This window comes from Micromys minutus (genome assembly GCF_963924665.1).
Source record: "Micromys minutus genome assembly, chromosome: 6".
Taxonomy (NCBI): Eukaryota; Metazoa; Chordata; class Mammalia; order Rodentia; family Muridae; genus Micromys; species Micromys minutus.
In genome coordinates, this window is record NC_137975.1 from 23,627,586 (window position 1) to 23,653,315 (window position 25,730).

Below are 25,730 nucleotides of genomic sequence, written 5' to 3' on the forward strand. Positions count from 1 at the left end.
CTGAGCCCCTACTATGTACCAAAACAACTTCATTCACCTTCCCAGGGGCACTTTCAACAGTGCTTTGCTGAAGCACATATATTGACTCCATCAAACTTCAGATTTCTGTTTTAGAGAGATGGACAGAAAACTCAGGGATAGGACAGTCTAGCACAAGATGTCTTGAAAAAAAAAAAGCTGCCTGGAATTAGGGAGGGACTTTCACTTGGTGGATTCCCACACTTCTTTCAGAGGTTTTTTTTCCATTGTCCCCGTGGCCCTGGGACCTACAGCTTTGTCCCCAAAGGCATCTGGAGGCCTAATCACTGCCATTGGCTCAGCTACATTGGTTCTTAGAAGGGATGGTATAGAGAGCTGCTGACTTCCATGGCACCTTTCCTAAATTTGCTGTAGGTCCAGTTTCTTAAGCTTCTTTACAATGGTGTTTCTGAGCCCCTTGGTGTCTCTGATCATCCTGAGCACACTGCATTCACAGCAGAGAGACAGGTTTCACGATGATTTAAGGTCGGGGACAGAGCTGGAAACCAAGTCTCCACTTCAGCTACAAGTATTTCAAGGCCCCCCAGGGCCTCCAGGCACCATTCATGCCTTTTCCCAGGGTGCTCAGAGGTCCACTGTCCCCCACCTCTAGATCCCCAACCTTCAAAGCAAGAGCCACAGAGCCCAACCCCTCAGGTGGCTTCAATGGTGTCCATTGTCCAAGAGGCTGTGTGGCTTGACCCCCAGCCCCATAAGTAGCAGGACAGCAGGCTCAGAGAGGAATCTGCCTGCTGCCCCTCCTCTGCCGCCTGCCTTGGGGGAGTCTGTGAGGTAGTGGGCCCCGCTGAATGTGACCTATTGTCTTCTGGTGGATTTAGGAAGTGCCAAGCTCCCATCAAACAGCCCTGCTCCCCAGGTAAAACAAAAAAAGGGCTGTTCATTTGGGACCTTTCCCCCTTATCTCCTTTTCCTATCTCCTTAGGCTTAGCTCTGGTGTAGTGTTCAAAACCACTTCCCCTCCGAGCCAATCAGAAGCCGGGGCTCACCCGCGGCCCTGAGGTGAAGTTATTTATAAACGCCTCCCTGGATTATTTGAGCAGAGCCCTTTCACACACCTCAGGAACACCTCTCTGCTGCCCGCTGCCCAGACACACCTGCAGCCCTGCCCGGCCAGCTCTGCTCACCTAGAGGTAAGCCCCACCCAGCCCAACCCACCCAAGGGCTGGGGGTTATCCAGAGAAGAGGGCAGGCCCCAGGGGTACCTCCAGAAGAGATGACGGGGTGGGGGCTTGCGAACCTGAGTACAAATGTTAAGGACATTCTGAACCGGAACCTATGAGCAGCTCTCCAGTCCCTGCCCACCGGAAAGACCTCAGCAGCTAGGGTGAATTTTGCTGGAAGAATACGCAGAGTGAACTCTGCATTGGAGGAGCTCAGTGACCCCCAGTCAGAGGCCTTCCAGGAAAAGGAACGGAGCCTGGACCTTCCTGTGCCACCTGGGTCTCTTAGGCAGTTGCCTGTGCTTCAAGTCCTGGAAGCAGAGAGCTCTTCAGGCATCTCCAAGTGGCTGTATCTCTGTTCTTCTGTCTCTAGACCCTCTCCCACTCTCACTTGTTTTCCCCAGTACGGGGTACTTGGCATGAGCTCTTTGGACTCCTCTTTGGTCCCTGTTGCTTCTGTGAGGCTGAAAGAGGTAGCTGGAGAGGAAGAGAAGGAGCCGAAGGCAAGCGAGGGACAGGCTCCATTGGGTGCTTAGAGCATGGAGCATCAGAAGGGTCTGGGCCAGTACAGGCGCCCAGATACTAACCCTCCCAGCCCACAGTTCTAAGAGCTTCCAGGGCATCCTTGGACTGTGTTTCTACTTCTGGAAATTAGCCCAGAGGCTCTCCAGGCTGGACCAAACAAATCTTTTATCATCACAACACCAACTACTAAGTTGAGCTTAGGCCTGTTAGGAGAGAGTACCTGGAAGAGACCAGCTTTAAGGATGTGCCCTTGAAAGTGGAAAAGCCTTCCCCACCCTGAAATAGGGCAGACTGGGAGAGAAATTGCTCCTGAAGTGTTTTTACTCAGATAATCTTCTCCCAGAGCCCCTGCAGCCCCCAGCAGGCTCTCAGAACCTGGCCAGAGCCTGCTTGGGTAGCATGAAGACCAGCATATACCAGAACCAGATCAGCTACTATGCCAGGCTTTCCAGCCCCTCCCGGGGTCTGTCCTGCCCTGAGTCTCACTCTAGGAAGTCCTGAAGCAAAGTCCGACCCTTTATCTCTTAGGACTCGGGGGCTTACACCAGAGCGACATAAAATCTGTATTTAGAGAAAAGGGTCTCAAACCATACAAAATATACTTTGCTGTTCTCAACTGTTCTCAACAGGAAACACAGCTGGGTGAGTGGGCCTGGAGACGAGGAAGGGAGACTTGACTGTCCCACCCACAAGAGTCCCCTTCAAAAGATGTAGTCCCAGAGAGACAAAATTTGCCTTGTGTACATCCTCCATTACAGCAGAGAGGAGAGCATTCACCTGGTTCTAGAAAGGGGACTACAGATTTGCACCAGAAACACAATGACAATTGAAAGAGCATTTCAAAATGCCTTAAGGGTACACAGGCTCCTAGAGCCTCCCTCCTCCTGCCAAGACCCTCCTCCATCTCCAGCCCGGACCCCAACTTTCTGTCCTGTCACCAGCTTACCTCCCTGCTCTAGCCAGATAGAGGCTGACTTTCTTGGGATACTTACTCCAGAAGAGGAAGGCAAGGGACAAGCCCTTGGAGCCAAGGGGACCTCAAGGTGACCTTTCCTCTCCCTAGAACATAGCAATGTGACAGGTAGAGTCCTGTGATAAGGAATCTGCCACGCTAGGTCTGCTCCAGTGTCTGGCAAGGTGTGTCAAGGAACAACTCCTAGGCACCCTTCCCCCAGCCAGGGCTTAGGAAGGAAGTCACTCTGGGCTACAGTGACCGGGTCACCTCCAGACGTGACAGAAATCCAGGGGCAAGCACTCACCTTTCTGTTTCCCAATGTCCCTCCTACAGGAAAGACTCAAACAGCTGGAGTGTGAGGGTCTGTGGCAGAGCAGAGGAGTAAGTAGGAAAGGGGAGGCCAAGGAAAGAAGTGAGCTGCCCTAAGCCGGCAGCACTAACAAAAAGAATCTTTCAGAGAGACAGTAATAAGAAGTAATGGCCAGGATTGATTGCTTCTCCAGGCCTGACACCTCACAGTTCATTCCCTTGGGTATCACAATGAACCCGCTCCAAAACCATCATTCTAAGGGGATCCCTCAGATCTAGTTGGGCACAGAGAGAAAGCCTGGTGAGCTTTCCTCTGAGGGAGTTCTTACAGAACCCATCTCACTCGTTCTCAGCAGCACAAGATCCCTAGATTCCCCACGTTAGGAATCGTCTCTCTCTTCCTCTCTCTCTCTCTCTCTCTCTCTCTCTCTCTCTCTCTCTCTCTCTCACTCTCTCTCTCCTCTCTCTCACTGTGTGTCTCTCTCTCTCTTCCTCTCTTTGTCTCTGTCTCTCTCTTCCTGTCTTTCTGTTTCTCTCTCTTCCTCTCTCTCTGTCTCCCTGTCTCTCTCTCTGTCTCTCTCACCTCTCTTCCTCTCTCTGTCTCTCTGTGTGTGTTTCTCTCTCTCTTCTCCCCCTTCCCACCCCCATTTCCCTCTCTCTCTCTGTCTCACTCTATCTCTCTCTCTTGCCTCTCTCTCCAACCCTCTCAAGTCCTAAAATGCCCTCCTCTAGATCTTCAGGCTGCCCTTTTTTCTCCACGGTGAGAGTCACCCTTCTGTTCCTCAGTACTGTCACATGGCACCTGAAATCCACCCAAGTGTAGGGGCTAACACTGTGATAGGAAGGGGCTATAGATATAGAACGATAGCCACAGAACACTTGACCCACCATAGCTATGTGTTTAACTAGAGATCAGCTCAGCTCATCTCTGATACTTCTCTCATTGTCTTTTTCCCTTTCTGTTGTTATTTTAGAGTTTTAAATTTTATTTTATGTATGAGAGTTTTGCCTGTGTGTGTGTGTGTGTGTGTGTGTGTGTGTGCGCGCGCGCGCGGGCACGCACATTGCCTATGGAGGCAGAAGAGGCTGTCAGATTCCCTGGAACTGGAGTTAAGGACAGGTGTAAGCCACCATGTGGATGCTGGGAATTGAGCCTCAGATCTCTGCATGTGCTCTTAACCCTGAAGCCACCTCTCCAGCCTTCTAGTTCCTCTCTCACCTCCCCACCCAAACCAAAATCTTAAAGCTCTCTTAGCCTCTGAGAACCCCTCAAGCCCTTCTACAAAAGGTTGAAAGGTTGAGTGAGGTTTCTTCCCTGTGATAATAGCACACCCTTTCCCCTTCTACCACTGCTCCAAGGCCTGAGGGTTGGCGGAGATGCAAGGGACCGCCCCTGCTATGCCCACCCCTTCCTGAAAACAGAAAGTATAAGAAAGATGCTTCTTCAGGAGCCAGGGATACCCCTGAGCCTTCACTCGCAGTGTGACACTCAGTCTGCCACCGTGCTAGACAAGCTGAGGCCAGGGTAGGAGGCAGAACTCAGGCAAAGTCCTCAAGAGGAGAAACAGAACCCAGAAGCCTTGTCTGATCAGAGCTCATCAGAGAGCATGGGGTCAGTGTTGCCCCTGGGAGTCCAGAAGCCCCTTCCCTCATAAACATTTGAGTAGTTGTCAGAGGCCTAGTTCACATAGATCTGCTGTTCTTCATTCACAAAATAGGAAAATTGGCCCAGCACAGTCAAGTCCCCTTCTAGCCAGAACTTCCTGACTTAACCAACTGTGAAAAGCCCTGGTTCCCCATAACGCCCTGGTCCTGGAATAGGAGAGGAGGTGTACAGGAAAGCTGCAGGCTGAGGTTACCAAAAGCAAAGGGACTTTTTCCTTCTGTTAGCCTGTGTCACTGGGGACTCCCAGAATTCAGGCTGCAGGGAAGCCTTACCTAGAGAGGCAGAGACTATACTGAGTCACCCATCCAGTACCTTATAAAGGGCTCGCATGCCTGTTCCTTTCCTCCCTCCCTTTCCGGGACAGGCAGCCAGGAGTATCTGAAGCCTACTACTGTACCTAGGCCATAGTAGCCATGAAGGAGAACGAGAGGAAGACTGGTTACTCTAGGCAGGGGTGGTGGGAAAGGTTTCTGGATGGGGGTGGGAGAAGAATTTGTGCAGCTCTCAAGGACAGACAGCAATGAGTCAGAGCACCTGCCATGAGGAGGAACTCTGGAGAGAGAACCAAGCCCATTTGGGGTGAACAACCTGCCTGCATGGGGCAGAGGGACCAGCCAACTGGATCATCTAACACAAGGCCAAAACGAGGAGCCTGGGCTTCACGCTCCTGGAAATGGTGACTGGGGTTTCCGAGCAGGACATAGGTATCTCGGGGAAGAGAGCTGGTGGCCAAGAAATCAGTTACAAATGTTCCTTGAGTGACGTGAGCCCTGGAGGGTAGAAGCAGGGCAAAGTCAATGCACATCCAGAAAAAAAAAAAAAAAAACAGAAATAGCAATAGGATTTGTGAACAAATTGAATGTGGGGGCTGGGGGGCTAGAGACAAGTGGCAGGAAAGGAAGAGCACATGGGAAATCTAGTAAGGGATCTGGGATAGTAGCATGAGATATCCCAGACTGAAAGTATGCTAGCAGAGCAGGTAGCCTGAGACAGTCCTTCAGCTCTGCCGCATCCTACTGGCTGGCATAGGAGCAAGACCTCCCACCATTCTTCTAAGTGGCTTCCTGCCAGTCAGCTCACCTTGAAATATTTGGCCAGTTCTTTTGGTCTGTTCAGTGGCCTGGGACACACTCCTCACACTGCAAACATCCCGGAAGCCAGGCCTGACAAGCTTGGGTTCCCCCTGGGACATCAGACTCCTTCACCCACGGCTCCCAATAAGCCTGCCAAGCAAGCCAGCTAGAAATCCAGCCCCTGGCATAGCCCAGGGAGGTTTGGAGGCAGGATGAAGCCATGCTGCTCCATGGAGCGTGAAGACTGGATGCTGGAGATTCATCCATAAGGAAGAAAGCATCCTCCCATCTTAATAATCACTGTCATCGCCACCGGAGTGTCACACACGAGCTGGCTTAATCCTCACAGCAACTGTTATTATCCCCACTTATGGGATGAAGAAACTGTACCTATGGACTCGGGTCATTCTGCCTCCAAAGCTTAGGCTGCTTCGAGTTTCTCTCACCACATGTCTCACATACCACGGCCCTTACTCATTTCTGCCCAGGTCTTCTCCAAAACTCCATCGGTTGATTCACTCATTAAGCATTGTTAGGTACTAATGCCAGGCAAGGAGCCAGGCAGGGGCTCTGTGAGTAGGTTCACCCACCCATCTCTCCCTCTGGTGGGTATTATCATGGGGTGTTACTAACAGTCCAACCTGCTGTTCCAAAGGAAGGCTTTCTCTGCCCCCTGACCAAAGGGCTGGGTACGCCAATCAACTGAACCACAACTTCCTTAACCAAGACACTTGGTTGTTGTCTTTATTCTTAATTCCTTCTTGACCATCACACATCCTGTGAAGCAAGGGGCCCACCCCACTGTGCTGATTAGAGACTCAGAGACACAATACCACCTTCCTTCTTTCCAGCATAGCCAGAACCTGAGGACACAGTCTCAGGTCTCTGGATTTTTCAGCTCTTTCTAAGTGCTCTTCCAAAAAGGCAAACACACTAACCCACTCCCTGAGGCCTTCACCTAGCAAGTCTGGCAGGGTGGGTCCCTCTGGGCTTTCGTATCTTTAGTCCTAGCTCCAAACTTTCAGTGGTTACAGCCACCCCCAAGTTCCCCAGGGATCTCTCAAGTGGGGACCTCCCTCAAACCACCGCATCTACCTCCTCCCCTGAGAGCCTCCACACAGCCTTGACGATTCTCACAGGGAACTCCTCTGGGCCCCAAGGGCCCTGGCACCGAGCTCTGTCCTGCTCAGCTCCTGGAACACCAGTGAGGTTGCGCAAAGGCTGAGGAGGAGAGAAGCAGTACCACACAAGGGTGGGGGAGAGGCTAGGCACAGGAAGCTGTGGGAGAGAGCCAAAGCCCATCCAGACTTCCCCAAGCACGCCATTGTCCTTCCTTCCTGGGGAAACCTGTTGGTGAAGTAGTAAGCAGACAGTATTATCCAACAGAGGTCCTCCTGAGGTCACGTTGGCCATCCTCCTGCCTCTAGGCAGGCTGTTGTCCTATTTGTTCCAAGCTAACTGGCTGAAGGATAGGAGCCCTTCTGGCAGGGAAATGGAAGCCTGGGGAAGCAGTCTGTGGAACCACCCTGGGCTAAGGGGACCAGGATTAACTATTGGAAACCAGCTGTGACTTTTGCCCTTGTACTCCCACCTTCTCTCTGCCTGGTGTTCAGCGGGAGTGACAGTGATGTCACAGGTGTGGAGTGCCAGCCACGTGCTGGGTGCCAAGCAAAACAGCCAGGGCGAGTGTGTGTATCATCAGTACCTGAGAAGGAAGGCCACAGAAAGAAGTGAGTCTGGCAGAAAGACTTGACCGAGGAAGGGAGGCACCTTGCTGCATAGGGGTGGGAAGACTGGAATAAATCTCTGTTGCAGTGAGGACCAGAGAGAGGAGGCCCCAGCTGGCACTGAGAAGGGATGCCCCTCACCTTTCCACACTCTGCTTCTCCCAAAGCTTGTCAATGCCCCAGACATGAGCCAGCCCAGGCCCCGCTACGTGGTAGACAGAGCTGCGTACTCCCTCTCCCTCTTCGATGATGAGTTTGAGAAGAAGGACCGCGCCTACCCGGTGGGAGAGAAACTTCGCAACACTTTCAGGTAATGTGGCTCCTGGACCAGTCCCCAGGGGTTAGGAAAGCCCTGGGGGAGGGGAGATTCTGAACCCCTGAAGATTAGAGCCTGCAAGCTCGTACACATAGTCGGAGACCCTTAGGGAGGATGGAGAGAGGAAAAGAACTGTTAGCTGGCTCGGAGGGTTACAGGGTGTCTCAACCCCCCTGTCCTGGGGTTCCTGAAGTTCTAGTCCTCCCACACCCCTCTTGGGTCCTCAAAGGATTTGTACATGGGTTTTGCTACAACATGGAGTGGAGTTGGGCATGTGAGTTTCTCCTCCATGCCCAGTTCTTTGTGTATCAAAGGGTACCTGAGGCACCATCTCCCCATGCCTCATCCCCTCTTACATAGCCCTTCTTCTAGCCGATTCAAAGAATACCCAGTGGAGGCCCTAAATTCCTAGGCTGTACTGAAAGGGCCTCATTAGCCTTCAGGGTCTTCCCATGCTTAGGTCCCTGGACCCCAGTGGTGGGTTGTGCAACCCACCAGCCAAGGAGTGGCTGTACACAGTGGCCCATACCCATATCCCAGAAGCCTGGGCCACAGGCTCCGCCCTCTCCCTCCCCCTCCCCAGACTTCTGGCAAACCTCACATTCCCTTGCTCCTTTGGGGAAACAGCTGATTCAGTTACTTGGATTGAGGTCACTGGCAGTAGCTAAAGTGGAGCCACAGGTGGAACTGGTTGAGGCCAGGGGAATCACCCACTGGAATCTTTACTAAAAATCCCAGTTCAGCCCTGCCTCTCCTGGGAGGCTCCACCTCGGCTCAGTGACACTCAGGAGCTATGTGCTCAGTGTCTGAGCCCTGTCCCCAAACTATGCTCCCCAGACAGGTGGGCTCAGCGGGTCTTGGTGTCCTGTGAGATACCATGTAGGTCATTTGCATGCTGGAGGGATGGAGGATCTAATGTATTCCTGAAGATTAGGGATGATTAAAACTATAGAGAGGCAGAAACTAACAGTTCCCATGACACCACACAAGAGCCTGTCTTACGCACAGACAGTGCTCTAACAAATACTGGTTGAAAGAATGAATGAATGAATGAATGAATGTCTAGAGAGCTAATCCCTTCCTCCAATTCTGTCCTGACCTCTGAGGCTTCTGTATAAGTTGTCTGGCATCTCTTCCCAGCACCTCCTTCAGACTTCAGGTTGCTTTACCTGACATATGGCAGAGGTGCGAGGAGGCTGGGCGTGAGTGTATTCCTCCCTCAGCCAACTATCTACCGGTGAGTCCAGTTTTCTCTGCCGTAAGCCAGCCTGACGGAGCACCTGCGGGACTGCTGCCTCCTAGCACAAGGCGTTCAGTATGCATCAAGCCATTCACCACAACTTGGCTGCAAGAAGCACCACAAGCCACAGAAGAGGCTGAGCTGTTGCAGATGCCGTTTTACAGAACAGTTCATCGTGACGGGGAACAAATCTGCCTATACTTTCCAGGATACAAAGCATTGTCTGTGTTGGTTTCAGTCTTGGGTGACATCCAGGGTCCCAGTGTCAGGGAAATTATTGTTGAGCAACAGCAAAGAGTAAAGATTGTGTGTGGAGCAGGAAAGGAAGCCTAATCAGACTGTGAGTCACCGGAGGGACCCAGAACATTTGCCTCCCTCACCTGGGAGAAGAAAGCAACCCCCACCCCAAGTCATCAATCCTCAGGCTGTCACCCTCGGGTTTGTAAGCCCTTGTTCCGGCTACCTATGAAAGGATCTCAGGGTGTTCTACAAACAGAGAAGAGATCGATACTCCTTACCCTGTTGGCCAAGGAACGGCTCTCCCATCTTTTCTCTCAGATGCTTTGCCAGGGGTGAATGCCCATTCTAGGCTCACCGCAGGTAGAAGAAACGGGGTTGGCAGAGCGCACCTTACGGAGACAGCCGAGTTTGCCTTTCTGGAGACGTTTAAAGAGAAAAGAGCCTGACACCTCAAGAAGGCTGAGCTACCATGAAATCAATGGTCTGCAGCCAAGCCTCATAGATTCCCAGTTGGAGAGCCAGGGGGTGTTGCAGACTCTGGTTTAAAAGCACAGCTCTCTCTCTCTCTCCTCAACACCGGGATGTGCAGCTCAGGATACCGGCTGAACTGAGATTGGGTGAACCAAATGACAGGAATGTTAGCCTCTCTCTGCAACCTGCCCTCTTCTCCTGCAGGTGCTCCTCGGCCAAGTTCAAAGCCACTGTGTTTGGACTGTTGCCTGTGCTCTCCTGGCTCCCCAAGTACAAGATCAAAGACTACATCATCCCTGACTTGCTGGGTGGACTCAGTGGGGGGTGCATCCAGGTGCCACAAGGTGAGAGTACCCTCAGCCAGGACCACTCCTTCCTGTTTCTTCCCCATCTCTACCTCCCCCCACCCCATTCTGTGAAAACCCTGTGAACCAGATGCTCTCCTGAGCTAAGCCTGGCTCTCTTTGCCTCCTACAGGCATGGCATTTGCATTGCTGGCCAACCTTCCTGCTGTCAACGGTCTCTACTCCTCCTTCTTCCCCCTCCTGACCTACTTCTTCTTAGGGGGTATACATCAGATGGTGCCAGGTAAGGTCTCTCCTCTCTGGCAAACACAATGACTTGGACCCCTAAAACTCAGGGCATGGTAAAGGAGGTTCAGTTTTCATCTTCTCTTGGAATGGATGTGGATCCGACTTGACAGAATGGTTGCCACATCTGTCCTAGGTCCTCAGTGACCTTGGAGAAATCACTACACCCATGTGAGCTTTCTTGGCATAACCTGTTCCATCCCCCTCTCAGGAAGGAGGGCGAAGTGCTATAAAACGAGATATACCATGTGCTATGCAGCCCAAACAGATTCAAGAAATGGCTGCTCTCAGCAGGCTGCCACCGGGATATTTGGAGTTGTCTAGTGGATAGTGAGATGGAGCGAAGGAACCTGGCCATGGGGCTGGTTTCTGGTCCAGGCTCTGCTGCTTGCATTTGGAGTTAGCGTCCAATGAGATAACGTTAGCAAGGATGTATATGATCTGGGGAAATGTCTGCAGCAGCTTAGAGATGGCTGCTGGTAGAGAGTTGAGCTGACAAGAGACCAGTGTAGGGAGCCGTTCAAACGAGCTGGTATGTGTTCATAGGCTGAACCCCTTGATCAGGCCCATGGGCACGCTGCAAACTTCTGACTTTTGCTGGCTGGGTGGGGCACCACAGGTACCTTTGCCGTTATCAGCATCCTGGTGGGTAACATCTGTCTGCAGCTGGCCCCAGAGTCAAAATTCCAGATCTTCAACACCACCACCAATGAGACCTATGTGGACACAGCGGCCATGGAGGCAGAAAGGCTGCACGTGTCTGCGACACTTGCCTGCCTGACTGCTGTCATCCAGGTGAGCCTCGTAGTCACCCTACCAGTGACCCCGTGACCCCACCTCAGAAGGTGGCAGACCACCTTAAGGAGACCTCAAACCACACTAAAGCTGATTTGAAACTCTGATGACCTCCCCCCCCCCATCCTAGGGCCAGAAAGGACCTTAAAACTAGCTTAGAGTCCTCCCACCCCCACTGATCGAACTATCTTGAGCATAAAGTCTGCCTAGAACCTTTCAGATGCCCCTTGAAGAAACTCTGATTTCTACCAGCACCCATCCTGCCCCTCCAGCCTCCTCTGCCCCAGTGCCGGCCCCAGATGCACCGCATAAGCTGCCCATCTAGACGGAACTACTAGAGGTTCCTCTGGTATTGGTTTAAAAAAAAATGTAGTGTGGCAGTGTGCAAGTTCATGGTCACTCCAGAGAGACCTGTCATTTGCCCATCCTTCAATGTTTTCTGGTAGCTTTGCCCTACTAGGAATTGAACTAAGCCCTGGGGATACAAAGATAAGTTTTAAAAAAAGAGGTCCAGTTCACCAGTGACTCCAAGCGGGGACAGAGGAAGTGACCTTGTCAATAGATTAAACTTGTGTGCTATGGCAAGATAAGAGGTATAACAGAGTCAAGAACAAGTGGGGACCTAGGAAAGTCCTCCAAAAGGAGGGGACATTGAACCCGAGAAAGCAGGGATGAGCTGGAGTTTGCCGGTGCCTAAATGAGCAGGCACAAAGGCAGAGGGAACAGCACCCAAGAGCACAGAGACCCAAGACGGGCAGCCTGACCAGGTAGGGGACAGCCAAGGAGTTTGGTGTAGATCAAGGACAGGGGGTCAGAGGAATTTGGAAATGCAGGCGGGGCCCAGTAATAAAGTCAGTAGTTTATCCCTTAGGAAGCAACATGGGTCCCGTCAGCTACAGAAAGATGGTGGGTAAGTAGACCTGAGGCAGGGATTCTGTGGAGGCCCTGGCAGGAGGTACGGAATGTGGAGAAGGAGATGGGGGTGGGAGGAAGAAACATTTTGCCAAGAGCATTAACTTGTGGTGAGCCGTGTGTGGGAGGAAAGGCGGTGTGTGTGGCTCTTGAGTTTTCGGCTGGGCAACAGGTGGCACTGGAGGAGGACCAGGTTTATCTTAAGATGAAGGAACTGAAGCCAACTTGGTGAAGTCACAGAGAGACTACGTACTGAGGGGACCTAGGTCTGGTGGCAGGCACCCAGGTCATAGTGAGTGGCAGGAAACAGTTACAGAGGCCTCTTTTCCCTGAGTCCCTACTGTCTCTGAGCTATGTGAGGTGTCAGACTGGTCTATGTGTCAGGCAAGCATTCAAGCAGATGACCCATCACGGATTGCCTGCTTTCTTCCTTCCAGATGGCCTTGGGCTTCATGCAGTTTGGCTTTGTTGCCATCTACCTCTCGGAATCCTTTATCCGGGGCTTCATGACAGCTGCTGGCCTGCAGATTCTCATCTCTGTGCTCAAGTACATCTTTGGTCTGACCGTCCCCTCCTATACAGGCCCTGGCTCCATTGTCTTTGTGAGTCTAGAAACACCCTCCAGAGAGGGGAGGGTGGGAGCAGAATTCATGTCCCCGATAGCTGGCTGGGCCATTGAATAGAGAGGATCCTAGTGGGTTCCCCTTGTGGGAAAGGGTCTAACAAATTCTCATGCACTCGCTGGGGCTCTCTGTGGTCAATCCCTGCAGAAAAGGAGACACCCCCCCCCCCATTCCAGTGTCTCAATGCCTTTACCTGGGAAGCCCTTCTTTTAAAGATTAAACTCTTGATAAGGAAAAGGAAATCTGTCATCTTCAAGTTCCCAGCTCTCACACCAGATGGGCCATCACCCTGTCCCTGTAGTGCTAGGTGATCTGACACTCTTCTGGCATCCATAGGCACCTGCACACATGTGCCATACACTTAGACACACACACACACACACACACACACACACACACACACACACACTAAATATAAGAAAGTACGCTATCTTAGCATTCGCTCCTGATGCACCCTGTGGGAGAGGGTAGTTGGAGATGGGATGGTATTCACAACCAGGGTTGTGTTCTGCCTTTGTATGTCTCCAGCGGCATCTCTCCCCTGGGCCAGGCACCCAAGGGCAGGGCAGTATGGGAAGAAAGGATGAGAGCTTGTGATGCTCTCTCCCCTAGACCTTCATTGACATTTGCAAAAACCTCCCCCACACCAACATCGCCTCGCTCGTCTTTGCCCTGGTCAGCGGTGTCTTCCTGGTGCTGGTGAAGGAGCTCAATGCTCGGTACATGCACAAGATCCACTTCCCCATCCCTACAGAGATGATCGTGGTGAGCATCCTGCCTGCCTGGAGATGGGGTTTTGAGGGTCAGGATGGGGGGGGGGAAGCAGGTGAGCAAAGGAGCCCTTGTCCATCCCTCTACCTCCACTGGTAGCCAGCAGTACCAGAAGTCACATGTGAACACGTTCTATGGCCACTATGTGACCCCTGTGTGACTCCCGGGGCTGTATCGTACACACACTCCCCTAAGGAGGCAAGACAGTGGGATCTGGGAAAAGAAAGAAGAGGCCCAAGCTAACCCCAACTAAGAGCCAGTATCCGTTCTTCACTTTGGGGTTTACAGGTGGTAATTGCAACAGCTATCTCTGGGAGCTGCAAGATGCCAAAAAAATATCACATGCAGATTGTGGGGGAGATCCGACAAGGGTGAGTCCAGGTCACTCAGCAGTCAACTGCACCCCGTTTTCCACCAGAACTGGGGAGGAAATGAACAGGTGTAATGTTCATTAGAAACTAGATGGCACTGACTCAGAAAAGACACATAACAGGCCCATACTGACCATTTTAGGGGAAGTGGTTCTTAAGGGAAGCAACCTCTCCCAGCCCCCATAAGTTTCATGTATTGAATAGTCAAACAAGTCTCTCTCCGATTCACCCATCACTGGCTTCCCAGTTTGCTGAAATACACATTCTTTACCCGTGCATAAAAGTAGCCACTATAATCAACTAAATTATTTAAGTACCTATGCTGGACCCAGGAAGACCAGAGCAAAGCTTGCCCTGGAACAGGGGAGGGAGGAGGCAAAACCTCATAGCACTCACTAGAGGTCTATAGGTCTAAAAACTAGTGTGTGTACAAAGAGTTCAGAATCTGGGCACAGTGAGGCTGTCCTTTCTGCTGGCCTATTCACCTGGAGAAGTTAGGACTCTGAAGCTCTGGCTTCCTCTTTTATAAATCAAAAGAGATGGGACCTGCTCTCTGATTATAATGAGTGAGCTCACGTGGGACAAATCATATAAGACCCTGGCATAAAGAGGGAGCTCAGCTCTCTTCCTTCTCACGCCCATGGACCCTGCCTCTTTTGGATTCTTGGCAGATTTCCCACTCCAGTGGCACCAATGGTTTCGCAGTGGAAGGACATGGTGGGCACAGCCTTCTCCCTGGCAATTGTGGGCTATGTCATCAATCTGGCTATGGGCCGAACCCTGGCCAGCAAGCATGGGTATGACGTGGATTCTAACCAGGTATCTCCAGCTGCCCGTGGCAGGGCTTAGGGGTATGGGCCCACAGAATCCTATTAATGACAGTTAAGGGGGTTGGGGTGTGACCCCGTGGTAGTCCATGCCTAGCATTTAAGAGGCTCTGGGTTACACCCCAGCCCCTCACAAAGGGCAAAGGAAGATGTCTTGGAACTCTTTGTGCTGATGTGAAGCAGTAAGGTTAAGGGTCTAGACCTAAGACATTGACCTCTTATTTTTAACTTCTTTCTTCCCTTCTTTTGTGTGTGTGGAGTCTTGAGAGAAAGCATACATGTTCATGTGCATGCATTCATAAACATGTATGTGTGTGCTACCTACAGAGGTTACCATCTAAGTCTTCCTCTATCACGTCCTAACCTTTGGTGTCACAGAGTCTCTTGTTGAAACTAGAGTTCACTGGCTCTATTGCCTAGCCCACAAGCTCCTAGAATCCTCCTGTCTCTGCCTCCTCACCACTGGGATTACAAGTTGACATGGGAGTTGACATGGGAGCTGGAGGTCTGAACCCGGGTCCTCATGTAGCAAGTTTTTTATCTGCTGAGCCATCTCCCCAGCCCTGAGGCTAACCTTCTGAGGGCTAGTATGTGGCTGTATAGCATTCCAGTCACTTCCTAACCACAGGTCCATAGCCCTCCTCACACAGCTAACTGACTACATCTCAGTGCTACTCTCCGCCAACCAACCCTGCCATATCTCCACAGGAGATGATCGCCCTGGGCTGTAGTAACTTCTTCGGCTCCTTTTTCAAGATCCATGTCATTTGCTGCGCTCTCTCTGTCACACTGGCTGTGGACGGGGCTGGAGGGAAGTCCCAGGTGAGCCTTGTCCCAGGGGGCAGAGTAACTGTCCCCGAGAAGTCTAGGTGCCACGGGTACGCCACCCTTACCCAGTTAGCATCCAGTCCACCAGATGGCCAGCTGGGCAGCAGCTGAGTCACGGGACCCCACCAAACCCACTTCACTTCCAGATCTTTCCCTGACTAGGTGGCAAGCTTATGTGTGTCTATGGTGGTGATGATCACTATGCTGGTCCTGGGTTCCTATCTGTACCCTCTCCCGAAGGTAAGAGCCCAACTGAGAGCGGGGGTGGGCGGGCAGTGACAGCTGGCAGTAAAACAATCCCTGTGTCACTGTCACATTTGGTGTCTGTTACCCGACAAGGTAAAGGATGCGAATTTTATTCCTCCATTGTACGGGTGAGGGAGACTGAGGCTGACTGTCCGGCTCGTCAGTGAGACAGCTGCTAGGAAGAACTGATTTCACAGTATGTGACTGATTTCAACCTGCAGCTTTCTTTAAGTTTTATTCCCCAGGCTGGAGAATAGAGGGCACGGTATCTGGTACTTAGAGCCTCTAACGAAGATGTTACGGGTGAGCCGTTCAGGGATACAGGGAGAGGGGAAATGTAAAACTGGGCCCAGAATGAAGTGTATGGCTCAAGAGGCTATGCTTTCCAATCCTGAGATGGAGGAGGAGTGTGGAGAGAGTCCTGGAGCTCTAGCTTTGTCCTGCCAGACTCCAGGGTCAGGCACGTGTAGGAAGGCCAGGATGAAGGGGATGATAGTTCAGATGACACAAAGCAATGTTCTGTTTCTCCAGGCTGTTCTAGGTGCCCTGATCGCTGTCAACCTCAAAAACTCCCTGAAGCAACTCACTGACCCCTACTACCTCTGGAGGAAGAGTAAGCTGGATTGTGTAAGTGTGTGGTGTTCCTGCCCTCCTGTAACCTGCAGCTCTGGCCTGCCTGATGCAGAGCCCTTCCTCTGCTGTTCCCTAGTCCCCAGGGCTTGGGAAGCCAAGCTCTTTGTTCAACCCTGCCCTGACTCTGTAGCCAATAGCAAACTCCTTCACCTCCCTGAACCTCAGCTTACCTCTGAAGTAGATGTGTGCTCTCTCAACTTTGGGATGCCTTATGAAGAGGATGGGTTACTAGCAAACTACTACCTGTAGTCTGGGTTACATGCGTAATCAACAAAACTTAGTACCTATTGTTTTTGTAACATACTATGCCCCCTCCAATTACAAAAGACTTTTCTTCTGTGAAGAAGAAAAAAAGCAGAAGACAGGAAGGATCCTGAGCAAGTTCCTAGGCTTCTCTAGGGTTCTACTTCGTCAGTTTGTGGGGTGAACTTGTGTTCTGAGTTATACACAGGCTCTGGGGGTTAAATGAATCACAGTGGGAAAGCACCATACTACGTAAACATCCTGCAAATGTGACTTCACACTGCAGCTGTGCCTTCACAGGCAGTACTGATAAAAGCTCCAGCGTATTGACAATGCCGTCTTATTTCCACTTAAGCCCACCCACCATAGCCCAGAGACGAGACTTACTAGACACCACTGAGGATGACCAAGGTGGAGGCTCAGGATGGTTCAGTGGATACAACCTCAGAGGCGGTGGGAGATGCAAGTGCCAGGGTCTAGCTGGAAAATCCTTGCTGGGCTCCAGACTTCTGGGCTGTCCTGTAGAAGGCAGAGGTTTGCCTGCACCCTGGAGAGAGAGGAAGTCCTTAAAGTCAAGAACTGGGGTGGTCCCTTTGGGGGTTCCCAGTGAGTGGGGGATATAGGAAGAAACTAAATGTTCCAATTCACAGTTCAAGAATCTTCTTTTACTCCATGACACCCATCTCCTGGCTTTGGCCCTAGTTCTTGTAGCCACATGATGCTATGTGACTTGATCGTCACTGAGCTTCTACAGAAATTCCCAACAGAGACTGACTCCTTTAACAGAGATTCTCAACCTGTGGGTCCTGACCCCTACTGGGGCTCAAATAATCTTTTCACATGGGGTCACGTACTAGATACCCCATATACCAGATCTTTTCTCTATGATTATTATCATATGCATCACCATCATACAGTATATATCTGTAGCAAAACTATAGCTCTAAAGTAACAACAAAATAATGTTACTGTTGGGGGGGGGGTGGTTACCACAACACGAGGAGCCGTATTAAAGAGTTACAGATTTGGAAGGTTGAGAACCACAGCTTTACAACCAGTTAGACGCCCTGAAGGCCCTTAGGGGAGAATGCACCCAACCAGGAGACCTGCCCCACACTTTCTGCTCAGGAGCTGAGTTCTCATCAAAGCATGCACCTCACTGTTAGACAGGAAGAGAGCTCACATCCACAGCACACTGCAAGGCTAGGACCAAAGAATGACTCCTTGACACTGCGGCCTTCTTGCAAAGCGGACTTCATTTCCCCTTGTGTGGACTAGAAAACTGGCTCGCCCGGCTACACAGCTCAGAAGCCGGCTTTGAACCTGGGTGCGCCTGAACCAGGGGCTCTTCCTGCTCTGCTCTTACCACCTCCCTGTTCACACTTCTGTAGTCTATTGACGTAGAAGGCTAGGTTTCTATTTTTAAAGCTAGACCAAGGTCTGGGGTGGGGGAGGGGTGGAGCTCAATGGTTGGGTAGTTGTCTAGTATGTGAGGTTCTGTATCCTGGGAAAAGCAAAACAGAAAAACAAACAAACAAAAATCAATCAAAAGGGCCGTGTGCTGCACTCAGTGTAAGGGAAACAGGCAAACAAACAAAAGCACCAGTACGTGACTCATCGCAAACGTGAAGCAAGAGCAGAAGTAGAGATCTGAGTTGGGCAGGGTGACTAGGACCTCATCTAATCCCAGAAGACTTCCTGAAAGGGGCAGTTTTTCTCCCCAGGCTGCCTTTGATATTTCTCTCCTCACAGTGCGTCTGGGTGGTGAGCTTCCTCTCCTCTTTCTTCCTGAGCCTACCCTATGGTGTCGCAGTGGGCGTGGCCTTCTCCATCCTGGTTGTGATCTTCCAGACCCAGTTGTAAGTGACAGCCTCATCCCTCCCGGGCACAGTATGGGGTTGCTGGACCAAGCTGCAAGGGGACACCCACTCCAAGACTTAGCATAGCACACTGTACCTTCTGCTTTCTGGGAAATGCTACCAGACCTCAGAAGTACATAGCCCAGCCAGGAAAGTAGGCATAGACTAAACTACCTAATTTCTGTACCCTAAAACCTCAGCACAAACCAGCATGGTTTCAGAGGACTGGGGCTGAGGGGGAGCAGACAAGAAAAACTGAGAAAGACAAAGAAGACCCACCATCCCTCCAGAAACACTGTGAGAACCTCAGCCCAAATGGGACCCCACCCAGGGGACACTAGTTCAGAGGATGGGCTCTATGCTCCTCCTCCAAAGAAGCCATCAGCGCAGGCAAGGCCACCATAGAGGAGGTTAGGGCAGCGTGGGCAAGGATGGCCTGAGTGTTGGAGAAACCTTGTCTTTCTTCTTGTAAACTAAGAACAGGGATTCACTGGCCTCTCACCTACACACTCATCTTCCTTCTCCCCTGAGTCCCAGTGTGGGACCCACTTCAAGATCTGCCTAGTAGTAGACCAGCCACAGACCACGAGGCCCAGGTCCCCAGGGCAGAAAGACTAACAAGAACAGGACTATGAGAACAGGAGTGCCGGCTGGTTTTCCCACACCCACTCCAGCATCGCGCCTTACTGCCCTCCCTTCTACCGCTCCTTACTTCTCCCTCTAGTCGAAATGGCTCTACGCTGGTCCAGGTCATGGACACAGACATCTATGTGAACCCCAAGACCTACAACAGGGTATGTACTCCAAGTTTAGAACCCCCCCTCTTCATACTGTCCCCCCTCCTCAATACCTATCTGTGACCAGAGCTCAGTCTCCCTGTCACAGGTCCAGGAAATCGAGGGAGTTAAGATTGTCACTTACTGCTCCCCTCTCTACTTTGCCAACTCGGAGATCTTCAGGCAAAAAGTCATTGCCAAGGTAAGGCAGGCGTAAGGCTCCGTCCTTGCTGACCAGAAGGGCTGAAGAGAGTGATTAGAAGATGGAAGCAGAAAGGGGCTAGGAGCCAAGGGCAGGGCATCCCACAAAGGTACAGGTCGAGATTGCTGTTGGCTCTCTCCCCACAGACAGGTACGGACCCCCAGAAAATATTACTCGCCAAGCAGAAATATCTTCGGAAGCAAGAGAAGAGGACAGTGAAGCCCACACAGCAGAGAATGTCCCACTTCATGAAAACCAAGGTGAACTGAGGCCTGGACCACCTTCATGTCTTATCTTGACCCTGCCTCCCAGCCTGTAACACCTTGAGAGGCAGCAAGTCTCTGGGAGCACTTGCCGGAGGCACTTGCTGGGAGCACTTGCTGGGGGCACTTACTGGGAGCATTTGCTGGGAGCACTTGCTAGCAGCACTTGCTGGGAGCACTTGCTGGGATCACTTGCTGGGAGCACTTGCTAGCAGCACTTGCTAGCAGCACTTGCTGGAAGCACTTACTGGGAGCACTTGCTGGCAGCACTGGTAGTCACTTTTAGAGGGGAAGGCTGCCATCTCTCGGGTAACCACTGCACCCTATCTCTAGTGGGAATTTCCTAGCCAAGACTTCAGGCTTCTCTGGAAGGTTCTTTCCACTTGGGTTGGGAGAGACAAGCTTGCAAGCCTCCCATAGGAAAAAGCTTTAGGAGAAGCCCGTATTCACCACTAATCTGAAATGTTGCTGTCCTCCCTCCGCTTGGAGTTTAGTGCCACAGTCCTGACTGCCCCCCAAATTCCCACCCGCAGACGGTCTCTCTACAAGAACTCCAACAGGACTTTGAAAGTGCTCCCTCTACTGACCCCAACAACAACCAAGCTCCTGTGGCTGATGCTCACATATCCTACATCACCTTCAGTCCAGACACCCCCGCAGCTGCCGCACGTGAGCTGCCCACCTCCACTCAGTCCCCCAGGGAGGCTAGTGATGCTCTAACCAGCGTGCCACCCTTTGTTACCTTCCACACTCTCATCCTCGACATGAGTGGAGTCAGCTTTGTGGACCTGATGGGCGTCAAAGCTCTAGCCAAGGTGAGTTCCCGCCGGGGGCAGGGGGAGGAGGGTGTGCGGCGCACTCCTGTCCACTTCCCACCAGGCCCTCATTTGAACTAGTTGAGGGAGGTCCCAGACCCTAGGGACTCCTTGCCCCAATGCAAACAGGGTGGATACACCCTTCGGGGCAAGTTGAGAACAATGAAGCATTAGAGTGAGTTCCCTGAGTGTCAGCCCACCCACCAAGACTATCCTGCATTCTTTATCAAGTTATCAGTCCCAGAACACACTGTGAGTCCTCTGAGTGGGGCCAGTTTGGCCCTTGGGTCTGCTGCCCGCACTCACTAGGGAAGCCAGAAGAGAAGAGCCCATAACACCGGTGTGCTAACACGTAGGTCAAACGGGCGGCCTGGCGATGCCAAGAATACAAGGACCCCTCTGATCACTCGTCAGTGGCCCTGACAGTACCAGGTTGACAGCAAGCCACAGAGAGACCCAGGTGAAAGCAATTAGGAGGACAGAGGGGTGCAAAGCATGTAGCAGCTGATGTCACTACCAGCCAGGGACAGCAAAGGCCCTTCTCTGGTGTTGAGCTCAGCTGACTTCTCTAGGTTGGACAGTGGGGTAGAGACCTTCAGTGAAAGCTCACCTCATTGAACCTTGGTTCTGAGCGCTGAAAGCAAAGAGCCGGCCCTTAAAACAGGCCATGGTAACTTTAAGTGTCTGCCACACTGGCAAAGCCCCATTTCCGCCCCACTTTTCAGAGAGGCCTTGGGCCAACACTCCAGAGAGACCTAGGGCGCTCTCCGCCACTCATGCCTGTGGCCGTCAGGGTCCTCAGAATGGCTTGTCTGTTTGGCTTCCCCTCTGAAGTGTGTTTCGTGAGTCACTTTTCAGACCCACTCAGAACATTCCTTTCCTTTCTTTTCTCCCATTTCCTTCTCCTCCCTGCTCCAACTCCTCTAGCTAAGCTCCACCTATGAGAAGATTGGAGTGCAGATCTTCCTGGTGAACATCCATGGTAAGAAAAGTAGGGGTCAGGTGGGCATTTAGGGAACCAGGGGCTGGAAATGGATATGGTGGGGACACGTGAGGGAGTGAGCTTCCTGTGGGTGGGGTACGTTCATGTAATTGGGAGTAGATATAATTACATTCTGTTCACCCACGTTTCTGCGTATCCTGAGTGAAGACAGCCAAGTCTCTTTATCCATCTGGGGGTTCATTTCCAACCCCAGATGTAAATTGGGGGTGAGGGGCTGACTGGTTGAACTTGGGATCCTTTCCAAATCAGAAGGTTTATAGATCTGTATTAGCACAGAAACCCCACATACCCTGGCTTCCCAGAGACTTGTCTCCAAAGGGTGCTTTAAGCAGCCTCAAGGACGTGCCTCGGAGCAAAGGACACTTGGCACATATGCCAAGTGCAGAAAGCACACAGAGACCCAAGAGAAATACAAAGGGGATGCATACATCATCCAGACACCACCCAGCAGGGCTCTGCAAGGGCCACATAAATGGGCACACTCATAACTCTTACCCACGTGACCACTCCCTGAAAAACATCTCTAGAATGTGATAAGAGTAAGGGCTTGGCCACATGTTGGAAGTTTGATGAAAGAGGAAAACTAAGCCTTGAGGGCTGGAATTGGCAGCCGTCTCCTTGTGGATGTATTAACCTTTCCTTGACAAGCCAACGACATCTCAAATCCAACCACTTCCTTCTGCCCTGGATTGAGAGCTCAGCCTGTTCGAGCTCATACTGCCCTCTGCTGTCCAGAACTGATTCTGCAGGCCAGTTGTCAGCTTCCCCATCAGCCCCTCCCACCAATTTCAATCCACCTTTTCCGGTTACCTGCCTCCTTATAGCCCAGGTGTACAACGACATCAGCCACGGAGGTGTCTTTGAAGATGGGTGTGTGCAGCGCAATCACGTGTTCCCCAGCATCCACGATGCAGTCCTCTTTGCCAAGGCGAATTCGAGAGAAGCCCCAGCCCGAAACTTCCAAGAGGTAAGGTCTTCGCACCTAAAGAATCCTAGGTTCCAGCTCTCACAGACAGAAGGACAAATGGACGTCAGACAGAACTGGAGACGGTTTTAGTTCCAACACCAATTCTGCTGTCTCGTTCTTTTGAATCTTGGGTCCCTATCTATAGAATAGAATTGCCTGCCATACTCGGCTTGTTTCTGTTTAGGGTTAAGCGATAATTATGTATCTTACATAAAGATTTCATTTTATTGATTGCTACTTATATATGCTGTCTCACCACCCACCGCCCTCACTTTTTTTGGGAGTGGTGGTGGGTGCCCTAGCTTGGAAATTTCAAGCTAACATGAATGGAGAAGTTGAGTTTTGTCTCAACCTCTAAGCGTTTAATATACTAACTCAGTGAGTAGTATGAAAGGAAGACACAAATAATTGTCTAAAATTCAGAAAGCTGAGTGTGTGTGTGTGTGTGTGTGTGTGTGTGTGTGTAGACAAACACACCATGTCATGCATGCAGAGGCCAGAGGACAACCTATCCATGTTCTTCTACCACATGGGTCCTGGGGATCAAACTTGGGTTCTTCAGCTTGGTGACAAATGCCTTTAGCCACCAACCGTCTTTCTCTCCTTTGTTTTATTATTTGTAAATAATTTATATCACATGCATTTTCCACTTGTCTGCTATAAATCACACACACACACACACACACACACACACACACATACACACACAATGCATACACACTCCTTACAACAGTACGGTGAGGGAGAAAGCCAGCAAAAGGAGTTTGATTATCCTGCCATTACAGAACTCCAAAGAAAAGAAATCCCAAAGTCAAGCAACCTGCAACCCCTTGCCTATAATGCTCACAAGAAGAACGGGTCCTGTGGGCATCTGCCTACAGCTGTGCTGTATCACAAGGCAGGCAGAGGAGGGCCAGAGAACAAGGGAGAGAAAACATGGGGTCCTAGAGGCTGCATCCTTCCCCACCATGCACCTACTGAGGTTGGGACACCCGAGCTCATCCTGCACCTGCTTCCTTCCCTTCAGGCTCCAGGGGACACTGAGTTTTCATTGTATGACTCAGAAGAGGATGGCCCCAGCTATTGGGACTTGGAACAGGTGAGTAGAGGAAGGAGAGGGAAGAGAGACACCCCGCTTCTATAGAAGGTTTCGCTGGCTGCTGTCTCCTCCAGTTCAAAGCTGTAACCTTGAAGGCAGCAAGGCGTCATCTGTCTTTTAATAATGGATCCTGATTCTTCTCAGCATCAATACACCCAGAGAGAGAGAGAGAAAGAGGGGGGAGGGAGACAGAAGGGGGTATCCTGCAAATGAGAGAGCCTCTGGACCTAGAAATTTGCTATCTTTTGGGGGGATTTTTTTTTTTTTTTGAGACAGGGTTTCTCTGTGTAGCCCTAGCTGTCCTGGAACTCAATTTGTAGACCATGCTGGCCTCTAACTCACAGAGATCCACCTGCTTCTGCCTCTGGAGTGCTGAGACAAAGTCTTGTGCCAGATGCCTGGCTAAGAATTGCTATCTATCCTTTTCTCTGCGGTGTGCCCGGGCTGTGACTGTAGATGCCTACATGACACCACTGGGCCTGTTGTTGCTATCTGTAAAATCAGAGACGTTTTTGGTAAATATGTCCCCCCCAGGACTGGCAGGAGGGGCTACTCATCTTTCACTAACTCACGAGGTGTTTTTGGAACACCTACTGCTTGCCTGACACTGTTGCAGGTGGGCATACAGCAGTAAACAGAGGCCCCTGTTCTTTAGAAACTGTATGCTTGGAGAAGCAGATGAAGCTTAGGGGCAGAGAGGAGTTATTATTGCAACTGGGCAAGCGTTTAGAACTAAAAGCTATGCAATACAAGCTGTCTGTTAAAATAGTATCTCTCTTCCCATTCTTTCCTGGCTTGAGTTCCATGGTCCTCTGAGTACTGATAGCAAGAGAGGCATGAGAGTGAACAGGCTCATTTATGAGCTCTCTTAGAATCTCCAGCACATTTTTTTAAAGAAGAATTAAAAACCTAGATGGAATTGAAATAATCCAGCTTCCCTAGTCTTGACACTGGTGTTACTTAATTCTTCAAGAATAGAGCTGACAGTGGAGAAGAAAGTACCAAAGACCACGTAGCATGGTCAGGAGAGAGACAAATTACAATTAGATGCTTCAAGCACTTTCTCCCATCACCTGGAACTAGTTCGTGTCTTATGTTAGCCTGCCTCTCCTGCTCACTTGCAAATACAGTCTCGGGGTGCTTCATTCTGGCCCGTGGTACATAGTCGCCTCTTGGGTTGAGGTCACTCTAACTCCGGCAGATCTGTCCCTCTCCGATCACCCATCCTTCCTGTGATCTCTGCAGGAGATGTTCGGGACCATGTTTCACACAGAGACGCTGACTGCCCTGTGAGGGCCCATGTGTTTCCCATGCTTTCTCCTGAGCGCCTGGCATCTGGGATTTCCAAGGATGATAATAAACTCGGGATCGCAGGAGTGACCAAGAGAAGAGTCCGCCAAGACGCTAGAGCCTCTCTCAACTCTTTGTTCTCTCTCCCACCTTTCCCTCTCTTCCTGTCTCCCTGGGAGAGAGCCATCTCAGCCTCTGCCGCTGGATGAGCCCTGACAAGGATGAGACTCTGATGAACACGTCTCATCACCTCCTTCTTCCCACTCAAGCCTGGACCAGCAGTAAGCCCCTCCCATCTACACAAGCCCCACCCATCTACGCAAGCCCCACCCACCGATGGACACCTTGACTTCCACTTATGAGTGAGCTAAGAACAGAATGATAAGAGCAACTTCACTGAGCTGGGATGCAGTTCAAATGGGTCTGTGTCCCGAGTGATTTGGCCTTGGAAGGTTTCCGGCTGACCTGGGACACAGGGATGAATGGGGTTAGAATGTTGAAGCTTGTCCCTCCTAGTTGTTAGCTTTGTGCCTCAAAGACATGGTACTACCCACAATCCAGGAGTCTCTGTCTTTGTGCCCATTTCTTTTTCATTGTCCTAAGACTGCTCAGGGGGACCCCAATGCTGTCCAGTAGTGTGGGAAGTAGGTAGAACCCTCAAGATTATCAGCACTACCTCTCCAGGGACAGCCCACCAAGGGGCTGACTCCACCTTCAAAATCTTCCCTGTCTGGAGGCTGCCCCATTCTGGGGTACAGATGATTGGCAGAATCCTCTGATACAACAGCAGCTATTCTGCACAAAATCTAAGAAATCCTCTTTACTGGTCTCATGGAAGGAGTAATAGGTTGCTAATGTAAACTCCAGGCAAACTGATGGGTGGATCCTAGGCCCTG

General features: G+C 51.2%; 1 protein-coding gene across 1 annotated transcript; it reads left to right on the forward strand.

Annotated features, from left to right (window-relative positions):
- Positions 1–7,639: 7,639 nt before the first annotated feature.
- On the forward strand, positions 7,640–24,837 carry SLC26A9 (solute carrier family 26 member 9; the record flags this gene model as incomplete). The annotated part of the gene is made up of 20 exons (XM_080917921.1): positions 7,640–7,764; positions 9,926–10,065; positions 10,199–10,309; positions 10,931–11,106; positions 12,456–12,620; positions 13,254–13,406; positions 13,701–13,783; positions 14,455–14,602; positions 15,319–15,432; positions 15,601–15,678; positions 16,216–16,311; positions 18,313–18,419; positions 19,144–19,213; positions 19,305–19,397; positions 19,544–19,657; positions 20,194–20,475; positions 21,403–21,457; positions 22,303–22,445; positions 23,473–23,544; positions 24,790–24,837. The coding sequence occupies 20 exons, from the start codon at positions 7,640–7,642 to the stop codon at positions 24,835–24,837; spliced, it is 2,373 nt and encodes a 790-aa protein (XP_080774047.1).
- Between the last annotated feature and the right edge of the window lie 893 nt (positions 24,838–25,730).